General features: G+C 34.5%; 1 protein-coding gene across 1 annotated transcript in view; it reads left to right on the top strand.

Moving 5' to 3' along the window:
* Positions 1-22,096, top strand: part of CSMD1 (CUB and Sushi multiple domains 1) — a 1,308,402-nt gene that overhangs the window by 1,246,019 nt on the left and 40,287 nt on the right. The window contains exons 55-56 of the mRNA XM_072855145.1: positions 16,462-16,650; positions 19,797-19,970. Of these exons, the coding sequence (XP_072711246.1) occupies positions 16,462-16,650; positions 19,797-19,970 (363 nt within the window). The remainder of the gene's footprint in view (positions 1-16,461; positions 16,651-19,796; positions 19,971-22,096) is intronic.

Below are 22,096 nucleotides of genomic sequence, written 5' to 3'. Positions count from 1 at the left end.
GATGTCATTGTGTAGTTATCATTTATGTATCCAGATGCCAGTAATGTAATTAAGATTAAAAGGGAAACAAGTGTCTGTAGTTACCCTATTGTTACTCTTTCCATTTATGGCCATTGTTTTTATTTATTTTCCTCAACCTTTGGCTGTTGTTGCAGAATATGGAGCTAATATCAAATCTTTGGTCTGTTCCACCAATATCTTTATCAGACCACTAAAACCTGTTCATTGGTTTATTGTTTATATGTTGTATGCCCTGAAATAGCTTGTACTGGTGTAGTACATTCTTTCTCAATGCTGAATCTCAATGCTGAATGATGCCAATAATATTTAATGATATTGTGAAATGTTTTCTTCTGAATCACTGAAGCAGATTCACTATCTTCTGGCTATAAAATAGATGCAAATTGTCAGAGAGGTAAAAGGCAGGACATGAGGTGAATCATGTAAGATATACTGAAAGATCTCAAAAGCGTGGAGAAAAGTTGTTGAGATACTGTATATCCTTCAGTGCTCTTTTTGTGAAGGCGCCAGAAGGAAATGTATTTTAATGGATGTAATTTTAAAATGTTGTTACTGGTCATATTCCCTCTTCAAAGCTGGAATTGCCTGAGTCTGTTTATAACTTTGAACAACAGTACTAATTTCCAAATGTATAAACCAAAAACAAATAAAAATTGCTTAGTCTCTGGAGAGAACCAGATTATTTTTCCTGGTATGGAACATGTAAAGAAGTAGAATACAAAGATCAATCAATGGATCGATTGATCAATTGATCTATCTATACATGTATGCATATATCTAGAAAATAGATATATATTATACCTAAGATAGATTTTTGAGTGTCAAATTGGCATTGGCAAGGCTGGCAAGATTTTCCTTCTGTGATATAATTTGGCAAATCTTTGCTAAATCATGCATCCTCTGAAAGGAATATCACACAAGTCACTTAGGTTTTTTCCTAGGCTGCTGAACCTTTCAGTTCTTTTGCATGGATTGTATCTCATGCCTGAATGCTGACTACAAAATTAAGAAGCTAAAGATTACCTTACAAATTTAAAAAACATTTTTAAAATCATCTCATCTTCCACTGTTGAGAATACATGTCTGGAATTTTATTGTCCTCCCTGAATACACAGATTTAAGTTAGACAGCTTGTTGAAAAGTGGGTTAATACTAAACCAGATAAAATAACTTCTCCAGAAATGCAATGGCTAGTAAGCTTTTCTCGAGTATTTTCTTTCACTGGAAAAATAATCACTTAGATGTTCAATCAATGCAAGTACTATGCTTTTTGTCCTTTGTAACTTGTCTTTAATGTGCTAAAGGAAATTGCAGTCAGCGAAGTTGTGCTAAGGATACTAACATTGGGACTAAAAATCATGTAATAAGAAGTTAACTTCAGCTATTGGTAGCTTCATTATCTCAATCTGTTGGTTTATTAAAAATCATGTTGTATTACAATGGTTGTTCCTAAGAATAATAATCATCTTTGGTGATTAGCTCATCATATTGTTTCAGAGATAGCTGATGCAATTTCAAGCTCAGTGTGTGTGGAATTAGACCTTTCATTGTCATTAAAACAATACAGAGATGGCAATTCCCTCAGTCACTGCCCTCAGAATTTATTCAGGTGAGTTAGCTAGCATAGCAATATAATTATTGGAACAGAGAAGCAGGAATTAGCAAACTGTTCCTATTTAGGCATGTGTACTTTTTTTTTCTCTTTTATACTGTTTTGTTTTGCTAGATTTTAGTGAACAAAGTCCTCTATCTCATCTGTGAGACATTTAAGTAAGATTTTATTTGTTGAAAATATAAGCTTTTTCACATATCCTGTAGATGTAGTCCGGATCTGCTCTATTTGACTGTCAGAGGCAGAGATTGCATGGTTTTACTGAAGTTCGACTCCATTTACAAGCCGAGTTACTCAGTTATTTACGTTGAAGTCAAGTACATTTATTAAAAGGGAAACAAGTGAAAGTGAAAGAGAAAAAAGAAAAAGGAAATTTATGAAAAATAATGCAAAGGCTGAGAAGATTTAAAAAATAAGAACATAAGGATTAGGAGCCTTACAGTTACTCCAACATTATTTCAGTTGTGTCTCCTGTCTACTTTAATTTTCCTTTTTTAATTCATGACATCAATTTGAGTTTGATCCAGGCCAATATATGGTCTGAAATCTTGTTAAGAAGGTTGGTTTTCTGAAAGTAGTGAGTATTATAGATGCAACCCTGCCAAGATCCATTCACTTAAGAATGGCAAACTCCTATCAGAATGGAGTGGCCCAGAGTTCTCTCAGTTGAATATCTACAATTTTGTCTATTCTCATGCAGGTGGTGTAAAGTTGGACTTTTGCCTTTCACTCAGTGCTTCTTCACTTCATTCTTCCATTCACTTAGTACTGTTTTTTCTATAGCAACAGGTATTTTTCAGTGACTTACTTGTATGTCTTCCATCATGAACTGTGAGGACCCACCTAATCCTGTCACCTACTGCTTGTCTGTTGCCTCACTGTAGGTCTGTATGACAAACCATAGAGTTGTTTAGGAACTCTAATCAATAAAGATTTAAATGTTATGGTATCAGTGTAACTTAAGTATTTATATAATTACATCTTGAAATAGTGGTCAATATAGGGAATGGATAATTAATTGTTTTTCTATACTGGAAAGTTTGTTAGTGTATGATTCGGGAGAATGTAATCTCAAGTTAAAAGTAGGAACTAGATTCTTTTCTGTCTTGTGCATCGTCAAGAATTTTATTTAAAATACAATCAAAACTGTAAGTATTACTCAAATGTCACCACTTCTGTCTTAGAAATTACAAAAATGAAGATGTACAAGAAGTAAAGAACCAAAGCTGAGTGTCGAAGCCTTGGCTGAGCATGAGAAACTCACAATTAGTGAAAGAAAAAGAGATGGTCAGACTAATACAGAAGCGTTGAGGCGTTATCAACCTAGAACTCCAAGTTGACATTTAAAGTGTTTGAAAAGAGATAAGTCATAAAGTTTGCAGTTTCTCTGGATTCAAGGTGATCAACCTTGAAATCCATGTTGACATTTAAACTGTTTGAAAAGGGGATAGGTCATAAAGTTTGCAGTTTCTTTAAGAAATCCTACTTTTGGGTTCTGTAGAGAAATATGCTTATCTAAAGTAACAATAACTGTTGTAAATGTATTTGTGCACTAGAAGATATTTAGTTGCAGTGCAAAGGGAATAGTCAATATCGACTTCAGTTTAAGCATGTCAGTATTAGAGTATTTCTGTGCCATTGACCTACTACATGCATCTCTGATCTGGAAATTTTGGAGATTTTAATTCAATTATATGAAATTTTTAAATGTTGTATTGTCTTGAGAATTGGTATCGTTTCTTATTTTAGGTTAGTGTGGTGGGTTGTCCTTGCAGTCAATATGAAGCGGTTTCTCTCTGCTGTTCCTTCTTTCTCAATCTTGTCCTCTTCTCTCGCGTGGGTTCTCCACAGGCTGCAATTCGTTCAAGAATATCTGTCTGCTCTGGTGTGGGTCCTCCACTGGCTGCAGAGAATATCTGCTCCCCCATGGATTACCTTCTCCTCTAACCTCAGTGTTCCCTCTATTGTTTCCCACTAATTTTTATGTGCCCTCCTCCTCTCTCTGTGGCATTTTCTGCCCCTTCCTAAATACATTTTCAGAGAAACACAAACTTCCCTCATGGACTCAACTGTGATTTGAGGAGAGACTGAGAGCTGGGGTATTTCAGCCTAGAGCAGAGATGGCTCAGAGGAATCTTATCAATGTTTATCTAAAGGAGGGTGTAAAAAAAAGACAGACAGACTTCTCAGTGGTGCCCAGTGAAAGGACAAGAGGCAAAGGGCACAAACTGAAACATAAGAAAAAGCTTTTTAACCATGAGGGTGGTCAAACACCTAAACAGATTTCCCAGAGAGGTTATGGAGTCTCCATTCTTAGAGGTATTAAAAACCTGACTGGACAAAGCCCTGGGCAGGCTGCTTTAGCTGTCCATTCTGACTTCAACTATTCCATGATTCTGTGATTTAATTTATGACTAAAGACTTTGACAGATGCATTTGGAGAATCTTGCTGAGGTGGTATGTGGTGCCTCCAGACCTATTTTTCTGCTGATCCCACTGTTTTAGGCTACCACATAATACAGATTTAACAAAAATAAGCAGACTGCAAGCTTTTCGGATTAAAACAGTCTCACAGACTAAGGTAAAATGGAACCAAATTATGAGACTGTAACCTAGAACATCTGATCTAGGGTAACTAGATGGGTAACTAAGGTAATTTCTCAACCATCTCTGCATGATTCTCCAGCACTCAAAAAATGCTTAAAGATACATATACGTAAAAAGGATAGAACAGTTTTTCCCAAATTACATTAATACAGAACAAAAGGAAAGGAACATCAACGAGTAAAACTTTATTCCACATATTGACTAAACACTATAAGACATTATCTAAATCCTAAGGTCCTGAAACCCTGCTGTTTCTAGCCTGCAAGCATCAAAGCTTATGCTTGACAATGCTACGAACCCTAGCTGAAGATGCCTATATGTTGCTGCTCACAATGAAATTGTGAAATTTTGTTTTGTGAAACAAAAACTTTTGGTATTCCTTCAAAAGAATTAAAAGAGAAGTACAGAGCAGTCTGGTTCAAACCTCCATATCAGCCGGGCATGTTCCCAAAGAACACTTCTCTGCATGCATCTACCTAGTTTAATTCTACCTGTATATCTGGGCAAAGGAGTCTTCTCTTATGTAAAATGTCTCCCTATAACCTCATAGCATAATTACATTTACATCATTTCACTGAGAGCAGAATTTGATATACCATTTAAGATTTTTATTTCAGTAAATACTATATTTTTGGACCATATGCTGTGAAAATTGCTGTAACATATTTTTATGATAATTATGCTTTTTTATTTATAAACTGATATAGTTTGGATTAAAAAATGAATCTGCATAGTTCAAAATTATTAGAGGGTTTTTTTGCTAAAAAGGCTTAAATAAAACAGATCTTGAATTACATTATTTACATGAAGCAGGAGCAAAAAGTCCTTATTGGTTAGATTTAAGAAATAATAAAGTGCATTTCAATGATTAAATCATGCTGAAATGGTAATTTTACATCCATGATTTAAAAAAAAAAAATCAAAATTCTACCAACTAAATGGCTTATATCAAATTTACTCTTAATGAATTGATTAGAACTTACCTAAAGCAAGTAATAGCACTTCTTCTGGCATATGCCTTTCCTTCTAAAATTGCCTTTTACCTAATGGGTGAAAAACATTTGTATTAAAGTTCATCGTTAGTGATGAATTATGAATTTGTGTACAAATAAAGTAAATCTTCCAGCTCCTTAAATAGACTGCTGGGAAGGGATTGATGTTCCTGGCAAACCCATATCATTTAATTCAACAGAGATTTTACGTATGACCTTTCTTTCAAACCTCAGTTGAGTTCACTTGAGTCAATAATGAACTTGGCTTCACTTCACTGAGACTCTACATGCAGTTACTACAAAATATAAATTACTGCTTGAAGCTATTGCAGAAGATTATTTTATTTTATTTTGCAACTGAGCTATTCTGTATGCATGGGAAACATTGATATTTTCAGAAAATAAAGCTGGGCAGTTCTCAGGCACTCTTTTGCAATGATACATTGCTTCTATCTATTGTGTCAGTAGTAGGTTAACTAATAAGTCACTGGCAGGAAGTTTACTAACGAAATTATATGAGGTTTTTTGCCTGACAAAAAAAGTAGTGCACACAAAAGACCATATGTGCTTCTCTAGAGCCATATGATAAAAACTTGTATGAAACAAAGTACTTAAATATGTTTGTATATCCTAAATGCACTGAAAGCACTGAACTGCTGTACAGTGGTATTTCTCCCCTACTCCAGAATGCCGTTATTCTCATAATTTAATAGTGATTTCATTGGTGACAGACGCAATACGTCAGTTTGCCACTCTTCTGGCAAAATGTTTTGGCACAGCAAGTAAAACCTTTAATCCCTTAAAATTAACACATTTTTTAATACTGGATTTTGGATCTGTCTTCTGAGGTAATATAATTATTAAAACACTTATGTCTTGGAAAAACTCATGTTCCTACTGTTTCTTTCACAAGTAAAAAAATAGCTTGTTGTGATGTTGGGATACTTTGGGAGATAAAAAACCCAAGTTTTTTTAATTATTGACACAATAATATCTGTTTTAAAATTTATTTTTAATCCTATATATATAATTTTTTTAAAGATTTGTAATAGTCTTTTCTGGATTGCTGAGATCACTGAAGTATGATTTTTAAATCATAATTTGTGAGATAGGACATTTTCATCTCCACATGGACTCTATCTTTGCCTTTATTTATTTGATAAAGAACATGTCAAATAGTCGGTTTACTTGCCTTTAAACTGGAATCAAATAGCATCGGAAAAGTTCCGATAGCCAAATCTATCTTCTCTTCAGCAAACCTGCCTGGAGTAGGACCTCATGCAGCCTGAATGTGCTACCCCAGAACTTAAAAGCTTTTCTCCTGCTAAAAACATGTTTCTTAAAACCAGAAATTTTTTACTGGGAAGATCTGTTTGGCAAAGTTGCAGAGGTTTGAGCTAGCTCACATTCTCCAGTCTGTATCAGTAAGTCCACACTATTTGTTAGTAGTAAAGAATTCAGGTCTCTCTTTGTTCATTTATCCTGGTTTTGTACTGAATTTCTAATTTGAAAGGTTTTTATTTTTTTATCTCATTACTGATAGATTCTTGAAAACCTCAGTTAGACTTTTTGTCTTATCAAGAATCTGATATCTACAAGGAACTGTCAATTTTGTCATGTTTTCTTTAGTGGCTATATCATTTGAACCAGTGGTAATATGTCCCACTCCTTCACTGACATGAAAAATAACCTTTCTGATGACAGCTGATAGAAGGGTGGAAAAGATTGAGACTGATGACCAATTCTTCTCATCCAAAGATAAAGCAGCTCTGAACCTAAGCAGTTTTCCATCTGTGGTGGTATCAAGGATTCATATACGCTGAGAAAATTTTTTGGTTTGTTTGGTTTTGTTTTTCCAAAGTCAGAGGCCTTTGTTGAGACTTTTGCATACTTTGAATGTTAGATATACCTAATCTGTTCATGTTGATATCCTTCAAAAGGGTAATTAGAACTTGACTAAGTTTCCTAAATAAAGAGGTGAGATGCCATGGGAGATACCATACAGTGTCTGAGATATTTACCTGAAGCTGGCAGAGATGACACAGGACTTAAAATTACTCCTGTGCCTCCCTGGAGTGGCACCTGCCTGGAGATCAGGCAAAGACATCTCAAAAGGTAGTAGAAAAATCTTTTGGGACAACTGAATAGAGTTCTTCTCACATGTGAAAAACAATGCTCTGATTAAGAAAAATCTAAAGAGAAAGACTTTAAGACATGTCCCCAGAGTTTGCACTGTTATGACAAATGTTATTGTGTTGATACTACTTGTACACGGATGCCCACAAATGAATTTACGTATAGACAACACATGTAGAGAACAATGACAGGTAAGTACTTTATCGTTCTCATATATCTGCTAGTGTAATGCTTGGGTTCATACTAGGAATGGAATACGAAGAAGAGATTTCATATGTATCCAAGAGACAAATACATGCTTTTTAAATCAGTTAATCTGGTGTTCCAAAAAAAAGTGTTGTTTTATAAAATTGGACCAACTCAGTTCAAAGCTTAAAAAACTAACTGCAAGTTCATTGAATTTCTTTTAACATACTTCTTACTCCATTTTTATTTTAGTATAGAGTTAGCTAATTAGTTATCAGAGCACTCTGGCAGAAATTTTCCAATAGAAAACATAAGACTGCATTTTTTGTAACAATGAAGAATATTCGGCATGTTTATATCAATGGCAAACATTTGGGAATGCAATTAAAAGCGATGTGTGTCTTCGCTTTTCATCTCGCAAACAAATGTGAACTATATACTTCGCTGAATTTATTAATGTTAGTTAAGGTCTTGTTTATACCAATATATTATTTAGCAAATTATTAGTATTCATTTGCACTATTACCAACAACATTTATACTACATTAATTACAGTGAAATTTTCCTTGGTCTAGGTTCATCAGAAACATGATGTCAGGACCTTAGATTTTGGATAGGTTGTAATAATGTATGTAAAACCACATACCACTCTGCTTCCTAAATAAATATTTTAGTTTTATGGTTTACATGGACAGGATTTCTATGATAAAATCACTCTCCAACTGACCCCTATTGAAAAAATAACAATTAAAAAAATCAAAATCCTATGTATTTGGGACTTTTGCAAAGTGAAGTTGTAAGATGAGCAGTTTTTTATTTTGTGGTGGTTTTTTTTCTTTACTTCACTGAGCAGTTATCATTGTTGTGTATTGTTGACTTTGCACTGAACTTTCCTAAAATTCCGTAGACTGGCAATTTTGTAATCGTGCTTTCACAAGCAGTGCCTTCTTTTTTTATGGACAGCATTTCTTAGAATTTTTCATAAAGTCAGAGTGAATTCTCTACACTTATTCAGAGTGCCAGTCCCTATACATGTTCTAGATACCAACATTAATGCAATATTTTTCAAATAAAAAAGTTTAAAAACATTGTTGATCAGATATGAAACTTTAAAAAAGCAGCTTAACATTGTTTCTGTCAAGGAAAAAAAAAAGAGAGAGGGAGAACAAGAAATAAAATACTGTGAATGATGTACTTTTTGATGATCATTCAACTTTTTAACAGAAAACTGCCTGAAGGACTCTGACATGGTCTTTTCACTTCTTTGTCCTCAAGAGTTTGAATCTACTCAGTGTGAGGTTCCAAAGTCATCAGGGCAAACTTAAAGCATTCTCCTGCTTTTCTCAACAGACTAAATTGAGAGTGCCAGAATTCATTTCCCATGTAACCCTTGACAGCTGTCATTGAGAGAAAGCAATCTCCCACTACTCTCACTGTAATTTACAACTGAGTCCCCAGGGTGAAAGGTAATCAGGGAAACTCCTGCCTTAGTTCTGTATGCTGGCCAACTCAAATTCTTTTCTGAAGTAGTCCTTAGTGCAGCCCTTGTTAGCAACAGCATACTCCTGTGTATATATATTTAAAAATCTATAGCTGATGTTAAATGGTGCTGCAGGCATAATTTTGTTTACTTTTTAGCTTGAGGGATGGTATTCTCTTGCATAATCATTTGATAAAACTTCATGTATGATGCAAGACTTTTGCAGAGAACACATGCTTAAATTATGCATTCAGTGACTATTTTGTCATCACTGAGTTGTCATCACTGAGTTGGCTAAACAGACACTACTGGTATGAGAATGAGAACACTATCACACAGACAAATTGATACTTTGGGACTGTAATATATTCCTTGAAAATTCCATATTTCTGGTCTGCATGGAGAATTAAGTTTTTCTATTCTCCCTATTGTATTTCAAAGATAATTCCTTAGAATTGCTTTTGGGTAGCTTTAGGGCAGCATATCTTCATGAAACAAAGTTCTTTTTTCTTAATTTCTAATACCGGCTTTTCAGAAGCTAACTTGGCAGGTTTACCCATTGAACCAAAGTATCAACTTTAAGCAGTTATATTTTATTTTGTTTTATTTTAGTAATCTCAACTGTACTAAAAAAGGGGGCAGCTGTTGTGAATGCTTGTTAAAAATTAAACCCAGGGAAAGACTTGAGTAATCCACAGGATGAGAAGAATTTTTGAAAATAATTGTATTCATGAATGTGCAAAACCTTCAATAAATGTGAGAATTTTGCAAGATGCTTCAGATTTTTCTTCTGTTTCAATAGAATATTCCGATATTAGAACTGGAAGAATTTGGCCAAATAGTTTCAATGTTCTATTTCAACTAAGCCAGTGTATATTTGAGTGCAATAACAATTATTTTCACTGAATTGCAGTGGAAAAAACATTTTTGCTCTTTGTTTTGAACAAATTCTAAAATGTCATTTCACTGTTTATTTTACTGCTTTTTACTTTTAAAGTATTTTTATCTGTGCAGTATTTCACTGTTTATTTTTAAATAAAACTGTTTAACACTTTGATCTAGAAATAAGATAAGCATTCATTATTATGGTTAAAGAAATAGTACTTCCTGATATTCTGGAGCTCTCAAAACTCCCAAATGAGTTTTCCACGTGACTGATAGTCCATGAAGCCATGGCAGGTTGTCTGCATTTTTGCTCTGGAAGGCCCTTTTTTTTAAAGGTTTGTGTCTGTAGATGCCTAGTATCCTCCCCATTCCAGCAAAAGAGAGTACCAGGGCATCTGCTGCATTTCTGTCCCTCATTCAGAACTTCAGGCAAGGCATTACTTTTCTCCCCAGAGCAGCCCTATCTTGGAGGCACTGTGTGAACATAGCAAGCAGTGTTCTTCACGGTAAAGCGGTTGCAGAGCATTCATTCTGTCTTCACATAGACTATCGAGAAAACATAGCAATGACTTTTTAAAATGGTGGTCGTAGACAAGCTCTCACTTAGGATGTGATAAAGTCTAAGCTCTTAATCAGCCTGAAGATTATCAAAGTGACTTCTTTTAAAGATTGTTCTGTGTTCTGGAGGCGGGTATAGTTTATCGCTCCTTAGTTAGTAGTTTGTTGGTTTGATGAGCAGAAGTTAAGATTTTTTTATGGTCAGAAAAAGGTGTAAGAGGGCATATGAGGCTCTAACATAGTCCTTAGTGCCTTCAATTACAGTGAACAGATTTGATTCCAGAAACTGCTCCTAGGACTGTTTGTTTTATCCTGTTACTGTTTAATATAAAAAAAATATGGAAAGGTTCTGTAGAACCTATAAATTCTGGAGATAACTTATAAATCAGGTTTATATTTTCTTATCAATGGAAAACTGTCCAAAAGTCAGAAGCATGAAACTAGGGAAAATTTCAGATTTGTAGACAATCTTTTGATCCAAAGGTATTCAACAAGCATAATAATGCTACTGTGCCCTCTTGACAGAGCTGAAATTAAAGTGTGCAATTAAGCTCCTCTGTATCGTAGGAGTAGTGAAAGGCAAAAGAAGCATAATGGCACTCTTGCAAATCCAGGTATTGGAAATTGATAACCCTCATTCAATGAGAATTAGGTTGCATGTGTATCCGTGTCAGTAAATTCAATGTCAGACAGATCTGAAACAGTAATGTAGAACACCAAAACAACACCTATACACTGCTCAATGCATATATAAAATATTTTAAAAAATTGGAAGTACTGGTAATATTTAACAGCTTATGATCATTGAAAGTTCAGAAGCTGTACAGTAGAACATATGCATTCTTGCTATACTTAGTGCTTTTAAACATTGGAAGCAGAACAGGATAACTTCCAGTCTTGTGAGGGTGCATCAAAGCTCTGTCTTGTATTCATTATCATCTGATCTAGCTGAACAGTATAGAACCCATCTTCCTAATAAAGAACATAAATTCAGACCTCTGTTCCAAAGCTCTTATTTCAGTCATTGTCATTATTTTATTTTGACTAGTTTTAAGGAACAAGAATATAATTTTTTTAAGGCAGCTAAACCCTGTATGTAGCTTTGTGAATTATTTACAATTTAAATAGCAATTAAAAATCGCTTGACCAAAATTAATGGTTTTAATGGTGTTTTATTTTCTTACCTGAACAAAATCAAACCAGAAAAAAAATCATTTTTGGGAAAAGAAAAAGTTGGAAGTATTGTAATCCAAACATTCTATTTTCAAGCATTTATGATAAAAAGAGATAAACCAAGGGCAAACCACCAATGCCACCTATGCTTTCCTGTGGCTTTCAATGCAAAAGCTTAAGGATGAAACATGTCCAAAGTACTGCATGTCATCCCAGAAATTTTGTCATTCTTCAAATACACCTTTTTCAGTCTTCAAATTTACTCACCTCTAACTTTTCGTTTTTGTGCTAGCTTTCATGTAGGAGCAAACTGATTGAAAAAGAATGAAATGAAGTCGCAAATGAATGTGGAACTTTTTTATCTTTAATGGCTTCATAAACACTATTGTAACTTTATTTTAACTGATTCTGAACAATCATGTTATTTTAGCCATTGTACTATAAGTATAACCTGTTTGTATTTAACATTTAGAGCCCTAGAAAAGAAGTAAAAGGGCAAGAAACTTCATTCTCAGGCAAAAAAAGAAACCACCCAAAAATCCCACCAGAAAATAAACTACAAAGATAAATTGCACAGAGGAAGATTCTTGCAAAAGAAATTTTGAGATCACAAGAAACTAAGTTAGGTAGACAAACAATATGAATCTTGTCCTATAGCTTGGAAAAAAGTCCAGTAATATGTGTCTGCATGCAAATTTCCACTAGTTTTGTGTTTTTGCTAATGAAATCTCACTGTAAAAGTATGTGTACTGTTTAAGCTGTACATGGCCAATTTCTAATGCTATAGTACTGAGTTAAAACAAATGTGGATAATAGTAAATGCAGGCTACTAAACACCCACCTGTACTGTGGATCTGTGTGAGTGCAGCAAGGAGTCCTAGTTGCACCAGGACAAGATTTCTAAACCAGAAAAGATTTAAATATGATTGATAAATTGATATCAATTCACCTTTAAACTATTACAGTTTTTTGGTTTTTTATTCCAGAGAATTTTTACAGTCATAAAAGACAATTAACTTCCATGCTTTTTTGCCTGAATAGAGATTATTTAAAGAAAGAACTGCTTTTGCTGGTAATAAAGATGATTGCTAAAATAGGTAGATATCAGTAGAATGGAAAAGTGCTGTAGTGTCATGGTTTAACCCCAGTCAGCAACTAAGCACCATGCAGCTGCTTGCTCACCCTCCCCCCTCTCAGGGGGGGTGGGGGAGAGAATCTGAAGAGCACAAGTAAGGAAACTCATGGGCTGAGATAAGAACAGTTTAATAATTGAAATATATAATTATTATTATTATCATTATTATTATTATATAAATTATAATGAAAAGGAAAAGAACAAGAGAGGAAGAGGGAGAGGGAGAGGGACAAAAACAAGGCGAGGGAAAAAACCAACAAGTGATGCAACAGCTCACCACCTGCCGGCCAACACCCAGCCTGTCCCCAAGCAGTGATTACTGCCCCCGGCCAACTCCCCCCAGTTTATATACTGAGCATGACATCATATGGTATGGAATAGCCCTTTGGCCAGTTTGGATCAGCTGTCTTGGCTGTGCCCCCTCCCAGCTTCTTGTGCACCTGGCAGAGCATGGGAAGCTGAAAAGTCCCTGACTAGTGTAAACATTACTTAGCTACAACTAAACAACTAAACTGCTTTAGCTACAACTAAAACAACTAAAAACCTACTTAGCTACAACTAACAACTAAAACATCAGTGTGTTATCAAAATTATTCTCATACTAAATCCAAAACACAGCACTATATTAGCTACTAGGAAGAAAAATAACTCCATCCCAGCCAAAACCTAGTAGTTACTTTTCAGTATGCAGATTCATTGCAACATGGTGTATGGATTAGAGCATGGACATAGGTCTCAGAAGACCTGAGTTCAGTTCTGCACCAGTACAAGTATTCCATATAACCTTGGACATCAATTTGTGATATGATGGGTCACAATGCTGATATTGTGTTATTGCAAAGTTGGGGATCAAAACTGCATTACCATATAATAGCAATTTTAGGTAAAGATTGTGACACAGTCACTTCTGCATTTGAAATTAAATGTACCTATATTTTTAAACTAAACAGTGCCTGGGCATGGGAACTTAATTGCCTCTACTAATTAAGAAGGTTCTCCAACAAGTTTTTCATTTGAACCAAGTAGCACATCCACAGGAATTGTTCGGAACATGATTCAAGGGGTTAGCATGGGCAACAGGACCATTCCTGATGAGCAGTTCTAAGAAATTCACTTGAGTCTGGAGGGTAGCAGAGCACAACAGCATAGACATGGCCACTGTCTACTGGCCTCATGCCAGAGAACAAGTGCTGGTATTCTGTTCTTCATATTGATACAGATGTACCTTCAAATGTTAAGTATTTACATATGTAGAGAGATTGAGTTTAAGGATATGTTTGTAGAAGGCAATTTATAACTATGCAGAGGATGCAGGCTAGTTCCAAACGCAGAAACTTTACAGCAGCATCTGCACAGCACTATGCCACGTCTAATTGCCTAAGAAACAGGGTTAATTGGGATGCAGCATGCATTGCTTCTGGGACCTGTGCTAGTTTCTGTAACAAAGAATTGCACTGTGAATACAGACATATGAGCTCATTCAGATCTAGCTTAATATTTTGGTAGGGCTTCATGTCAGTGGGCTCTATGTTTTATAAACTTTCACTTGTGTCTCTGTTCTACCATGATAGTTATATTGCCAGTGAAAGAATTAGACTTAGTTGACAGTGATTAGTAATAATGGAAAAAAGAAGTAACAAAGAATGAAATAGATTTTTTGTGTAATTTAAAAAGAACAAAGCATTTTCTCTTGATAGTACTCTTAAACAGAGATCCCCAGAAGCAGGAATTTTCAGAGTTCTTCAAAGCAAGTACAGAGACACAGCCTTCCATGTCCAAATCTTTCATAACTTCCAAAGAGCAGTGAGATTTTAGGACGTTGCATTTTCCCCTCTTTTATGGGACAGAAGAAAAGACAGGAGGTAAAAATTTATTTGCTTCTGTCAATGAAATCCCAGTGTAAACATATATTTATTTAACCTGCACATATCTGATTTATGTATCAAATTTATAAGGTTATAACACTAAGTTTAAATAAATGTTGGTAGTATGAAATATAAGCTAAACTGCTATAATGTAAGCTAAATGTAACTTCTCAGGTGAATTATTCCATAGGATTCACCATAAAACAGAATAGGAATAGTTTCAATTAGGAGACTCTGTAGCTTTACTAATCCTCAGGAAAAAAAAAGCAGGTCTCTTCCATTAACCATGTTTCTTCATCAGTCTAGATAATGCCTAGATAATGCTTAATGAACATCATTGTAATACCTCATGTTTTTTAAATGTATTTTGCTTTTGTGTGCAATTTTATCTTCAGTGTTCTTAATAACAATCAGTAGATGGCAAATATGTTTGCTTCATGCCAAAGAGTGTTCTTCCTCTCCCCCCACCCTCAAGTATTACTTCTAAAATAATTTTTGTTAAGGAAAAATTTGGATTCATATGGGATGTTCTTTAGACCTAGGTATATGCTTGTCTAGAATCCATTGCAAGATTGAAATCATGAACATTTAATACCTTTAAGATGGTGCCTTTAAAAGAGAAAGAGAAATTTTAACTGTTTTTCACCCAAAATTAAATTTTAGAATTTTAATATTTCTTTAAAATCCTGATACTTTTTAGCTGATTGAATGAAATATTCTTTCAGTGAATGAACATTTGCAAAGGCTGACTAATCAGTAAATTTAAAATATACGTATGATAAAACTTAATCTTTTGATAAAAATATAATTCAGGAGTAAAAAACAGTCCATTAGTGACTCCGTATGTCTTACCTCTAAAATGATAATACTATCTGATGTTCTTCTCCACTGGTTTCTTCTTCATGAAAATTAATTTGAATTAGATGATATACTTGAAAGGTAGATTCCTGTCATTGTTTGATGAGCTGTGATTTATAATACTAATAATATTCTAAGTCTTTCTTTATTTATACCATTATGTTTAGAGTGAAGACAGGGGAGGGGTGGAAGAGGCATTTGTAACTTTGCAGACAGCTTTCAGATGAATAGACAGCAAAATTGGGATTTTGCAATGGAGACGTCTGTCTCATCAAAATCTTCTATCGAGAAATCATCATGGTCACTGCAGGGTATAAAACAAAAGATTGGGGAGGGCAGATATACCTCATATAAAAACTAAACAGTCATGACAAAAACCATAATTTTTTGAGGTTTTTAACTGCTATCTGAAAAATAACTTCATGCTTTTTGGTGCTTACCTTCACTCCCGTTCCACTATCAAATATTTGATTTTTCACCGTCTTCCTTTTTCTGTTCTACACATTAATAGCAGAAAATGTTCTTGTTATGTTGGAAGCAATTTTTCTCATTACAGGAAATTAAAAAATAAAATGTTAAAGTGTTATTTAAACTATGTACTGGTTTGATTTTAATTTGGTTTCCTTCACATAAAAATTACATAAAAGACCAAACTAAGCCTACCAAGAGAACGATAAAAAATTCCTCCAATTTCTCTTTTATCTTTGAACAACTTGTGCATCCAAGACTATTACAAGAACTAGAGTAAAATCATAGTATTACTTTCAAAGCAAAAAGATCTAAAGACTTACTTAGGAGTCAACATGTCTGATATTTAAGTCAAATAAAAAACACAAAGGATATCAAATGGACCACAGTCATGAGCTGCTAGTAAAGTAACAAAAAAATGACTGTTACACTTTATTTATGACATTGCTATTATGCATCAGTGATGAATGATGTTTGTCTTACAGTGGTGAACTGTTCTGATCCTGGCTTTGTGGAAAATGCAATTCGGCATGGACAGCAGAATTATCCTGAAAGTTTCAAATATGGAACAAGTGTGGCATATCATTGCAAGAAGGGCTTTTATCTGTTGGGCTCATCTGCTTTGACCTGTAAAGCTAATGGCTTATGGGATAGATCACTACCAAAGTGTTTGTGTAAGTATTCATTCAGGTGGATTAACATTAAAGAGTGGTGCCTGATTTTTAGTCATGAGAGACAAAAAAAAGTGTAGTCATCTATTGAGCAACAAAATTCAACTTTAGGATCAACGTATTGCAAATTGTACAGCTCAGTAAGAAAACATAAAGTCAAGACGTCATGCAACTTGTCATTATTAAAAATGGGTTTTGAGAGAACTGTAGAGCTATTATTCCAAATGCCAGAAAGTTATGATTAATTTCCCCTTTTGGTGTATTTTTAAGATATCTGAAAACACCTAGGGAAATCTAAAATTATTATTTATATGCTATCATTTAGATTGATAGTGTAAGACCATTAATGCCTATCTCAGAATTATTGTTTTTCAGATGTATTAAAATCTGTATGTGAGAATGGATCTATGAAATGTTGTGTAGGAAAATTTTGTTCAAGAGGGTCTTTTCATAACATCACTTCATACTTGCACCAGTTTTTCCTCAGAGAGGGAGGAAATCTCCTGATGTTTCCTATAATCAATTCAGCGAGCTTCAGATATCTAGAAAATAACAGTTTGGCTGACTTTCATTTTCCATTGAGATATTTTTTTCTTTTATGATCACTATTAATTTTCTGACATTAGATTTCTGAATTACAATGCAATTATAAGAAATAATAAATGAAATGAAAGTATACTTTAATTTGCAAACACATCAGATGATTTTAAAGTTTTTGCTTTACGGAATTGTGATTGTTTACTTAAATGATTTATTTTATTAATTTATACTTATATATCAATCAGATCAATAAATGTAACTAGGTTAGTGAATTTATTTCTTTTTTATGCTTGCTTTCTTCCTACTACTACGTATCTAATATCAACATGACCCAAGCAGTTTTGTTTTGATTTTCACAACAATCTACGCTTTCAATATCTGTCAGTAAGATCTATAATCTGAAAACTCGATTTATTCACATTTCAATAATAAAATAATTAAGCAAAACCCAACATTTTAAATACAAAATAGCTGCATAAAATTGTTAATTTGGCAAGAAGATTTTACGATGCAAGCATGTCCCTCACTTTTCGTTTCTTAGAAAAACCATTATGAAAGTCTGTGGCCCAATTCTGTCAGTGATCCCTTCCTACTTCCAGGACTGGGGTTTCAGTGTGAAGGGAAACCTCTTGCAAGGGGCAGAAGAGGATGGGGAATCTAAATCACCTAGAATAGCTACCCATCTTTCCACATCAAGTGTTTTGGAAGTTTGATAGCATTTACATGGCTTTCTGTTTTTAGGCAGAGCTCGAGGAAAGTCGTAGTTGTCCATCCCCTCAGAATAGGAATTCCTGACCTTGCTCTGGGGCTATTGATTGAGGCCATGGGAACTTTCAAGTTAGCCTGGGAAGTGCCTACATTCCTCAGTCACCTACTGGATTAGCTGCTGCTAATTTGCTGCTGGTGGACTGAAACACTATCTGAATCCTAAATATCACCAGGACAAATTTAACATTCTTTCCCCTAAGAAAAACTCAGTGAAATGAATAGGGCTCTTTCTATGAGAAAGATCTGTTTATCTGTTCACAGATGAAGTCACTCAGAGTCTTTTCAAGTACTGTGAGAGAGATTTAATTTTCGAAGGTTATCAGTGATAATGTCTTTTTTTCAAGTGTAAGATTGCTTTTGGTGATAGGGTAAAGTGCTTGGAGAGGCAGGTGAGATAAATTTTGAACCCAAAGTGGACACAATGTTTACCATGAACAGTTATAGTTCAAGAGTAAAAAAATAGAAGCACACTGCTCTTTTATATGCAAGGCAATACCTATGAGTGTCAATGCTTAAAAATGGATGCTTCTTTTCTTCTTCATAACCTGGGAAAATTTCATGCTACTCGCTACAAATCATTATACAGCCACCTTAAGGTGACCTACATATGATTTTCTTCCAAAAACTCTGATCACCCACTACAGCTTCTTCCAGAATTGTGGCAGGACTAGCATTTGCATGGTACTGAACCAAGCTCATTAAGGTAGCTGATCTGGCTGAAAACTACACACTGTTTTTTCTGTGGGAGTACTGTTCAGCCAGATCAGTGTCCTGATTTGATTTACCATTTGCTACATGAATGCTTAAGCCACCCCAGGGAAAGCAAGAGAAACATACGGCAGTGAAAGAGCAGTGGTCAGGACCATGCCTTTTGGCAGAAATCCATTGTGCAGTCAGTTTGACATTATCATGGGACCCAGTATAACACAAATAATTTTGATGTCTGTCAGGAGTAACAGTCATCAGAATAACAATCTTTTTTTTTCTAAAAATCTGTTTGACCCGTAGGTCATTCATTCAAGTAACTCATAAAGCTGCTCGAGTTCAATTGCTCCACTTAAGTGTTGCCTATTAAGTTGTGTGACTGCTTACTAAAGTTATGCAAAATTTATTTTATTTGGTTTTTCTTTCTCTACTGGATGACCTAAGTTTTACACAAAAAGCATTCAGAATTTGATTTCTAGTTCACCTTAAGATGACTTATGTTTCCTCATATAACAGATCTGAACTACTTGTTTACAAGTTATTCTGTACCAAAACTGTTTATCTGATTTTTTTCTCAAGGTATACACATTAACTTAAAAATAAATATACTTCATAATTTACAAAAATTATCAGTAATCCATTTTTCTCTTGCTCACTTTAGTGCAACACATTGCTATAATAATACTACAGATGAAGTTTTTTTATTTCTCTGTACTGCCTAAACTGTGTCTAGTTATTTTATAGATATGATAAAGCTACTTACCATTATCATATCTGTAATATATAAGCACATTGCAACATTAACCTTATTTGGTTTCTTCTTTTCCAACCTTAACAGAAATAATGTATATTATTTGTACAGAAGGACAGTGAATGGAAATGGATGAGGAAAGAGAGCTCTGTATATTTTCAGGGAAAGGCTAAACTGGATGGGTTAGTTTTACATGTAGTTTTATGTTTAATCTTGCAAATGACCAGTAAATCATGTATAGCAACAGCAAAACTGAAGATATGAAGCAGCTGAAATCCAGACAGAAATTTATGTTTTGTGGAACCAGCCTCATATGTAGAGGTTATAATAAGATTTTTCTGTGCCATGAAAATATCTTATAATATTGTGCTCTTTCCTCTGTTAGCCATTTCTTGTGGACATCCTGGGGTACCTGCCAATGCAGTTCTTTCAGGAGACAAGTTTACATATGGCTCCATAATTCACTATTCTTGCACAGCGGGTCGAAGGCTTATAGGAAATTCTACTAGGGAGTGCCAAGAAGATAGCCACTGGAGTGGGACTCTCCCTCACTGTTCAGGTACTTGTACCAACCATCATCTGAATGTCACCTTGTAATTACATGAATAAGGCTATTCTCAAGCAATTTTTAACTACAGTCATATATGTTTTGTTTCCTTTCCAAGCACATTTTAATTTCACCAATAGCCACTCAGCTGAATTATAGCCATTTATTGAAATATTCTCATATATTGTCTCATTCTCTTTGTTATTACTTCATAACTTTACTCCTTAGCTAGATGCAATAGTTGTATACTGTAGTATATAGAAGCCACAAAACACTATTTAAAACCTCGTAGCGTTCTGCTTAAAAAGGATGCATATATTAAATTTTATTTTTATGAATACTGTTCTGTGTAAACAAAGGTTGTCACATAGAAAAATGTTGATTAAAAAACACTACAGCAAAGATATCAGATGATAAACTTCATATATTATGTTTCTCTTTTCTCTTACAGAAATATTCTTTATTAGTGCCACAATGTGCAAATACCATAAACCTCTGCAATGTTCTTGGTGCTGTCAGGAAGTACAGGAACAGTTTATTCTCCCCTAGACTAACTATGCAAATTTAGAAGAAGCCATAAAACATTATGCAGTTTTGTTGAAGACAAGAGCTCAGACAAGGATTGGCTGCTAAGGACATCCACAGTGTATTAATAAGGGAAACAAGTCTACACACTTTGGTATATAAGAAAACAAATACCTGACAGGTTTCAGAAGAAAATTTCCTAATGAGAAAATCATTGCATAATTGCACATTACAGAATCTTCTTATAACTTCCCCTAAGCTCTTGGACATGCCCACTGTTGGGCTGATCTGATTCAATGTGGTTCAATTCAGATTTGACCTAATTTAAATAGGTGTCAGGTATTTAAATTCTGTACTTTGAAAAAGCTCTAAATAAGTGTTCATTGAAAATGGTCCATTCATAAGCTGATTCTGCAAGAATGCTGAGCAGAATTTGAAACACTGAGGAAAGGAAGTTAATTTAAATCACTAAGGTTTCTTTTCTGTTCTCTGCTGCTCAAGGAGGAAAGGGTTTACTTAGAGTCGTCTCACACCACTAAATCTCACTGCCATCATGGTCTCTATGCCTAGACCTGAAGGGAATCTCTGCAGGACAATCATATGGATAGTTTCCACACAGAATTGGCCTTTTCTTGCTTATCTTAAGCCCACATTTATGTCACTTTCACCTTTTTAGCCAGTATGAAATGCCAGATCTGAGATTGCACCAAGACTTTAAAATTTTTAAGGTCAGGGCCCTCTAGTGTTGTTGCCCAACATTTCCCACCACAAGGGAACTTCTCATGCTGGTGGAAAGAAATTCTAATTGCTAATAATTGAGACTCTTCAGATATCAGTCATGAATATAATAGTATTTTTATAGACTCGTGGATTTTTAAAACATTAAAGACCACTGTAGTCATCTCTTATGATGGGGAAAATATGTCTAGCGTAACTAAAACATTGTTACTGATGCAGAATTTAATTTTCTGAGTTTGAACATGATGTATCATCATCTTGAGAGTAAGGTGATTTCCTAGGAAAATGAGAAATCTATCTCTGTTAACTCAATTAAAAAAACAAGCAAAAACTCCCAAACAAACAGCCCAAAAAACCTGAAAAGGTGTCTCATTCCTCTAAGACATTTAGAATTATAAAAATAACTATACTTTCCACGTTAGGTATTCAGGAGATTACTCCATTAAAAAAACAATATGAATAATTTGTATTCATAATGTCAGTGAAAGAATGATTGTGCCCAGGACAACTGAGACAGCTAATTGGTTTTATGCTTAAGGGATATGGTAAATAGTCCCAATATAACACTTGTAACCTGTAGTCTGTTTCTGCATGGGGTTTATTTCTTTATTATATATTAATATATGTTTGAATGCATGATGGTATAAATATGATCTCAGGGTTTGTTGTCACCTGGGACCTGTTGCAGTGATGGACACTTGTATCTTATGAGTTAAGTGATAGCTGAGATTTTTAAGATGACTCTCTCATTTTTCATGGATATGTAGTCATCTACATTGCTAAATAAAAAAGGGTCTAGACCATAATACTATAACTGCCTTTGTCTATACCCTTTGACTATAAACTTGCATGGCTCCAGTTTAAACTTTCTCCAA

Source organism: Ciconia boyciana, chromosome 3 (genome assembly GCF_034638445.1).
Source record: "Ciconia boyciana chromosome 3, ASM3463844v1, whole genome shotgun sequence".
NCBI lineage: Eukaryota > Metazoa > Chordata > Aves > Ciconiiformes > Ciconiidae > Ciconia > Ciconia boyciana.
The sequence above is the reverse complement of the archived record's forward strand: the minus strand, read 5'-3'. Positions and strand labels throughout refer to the sequence as shown.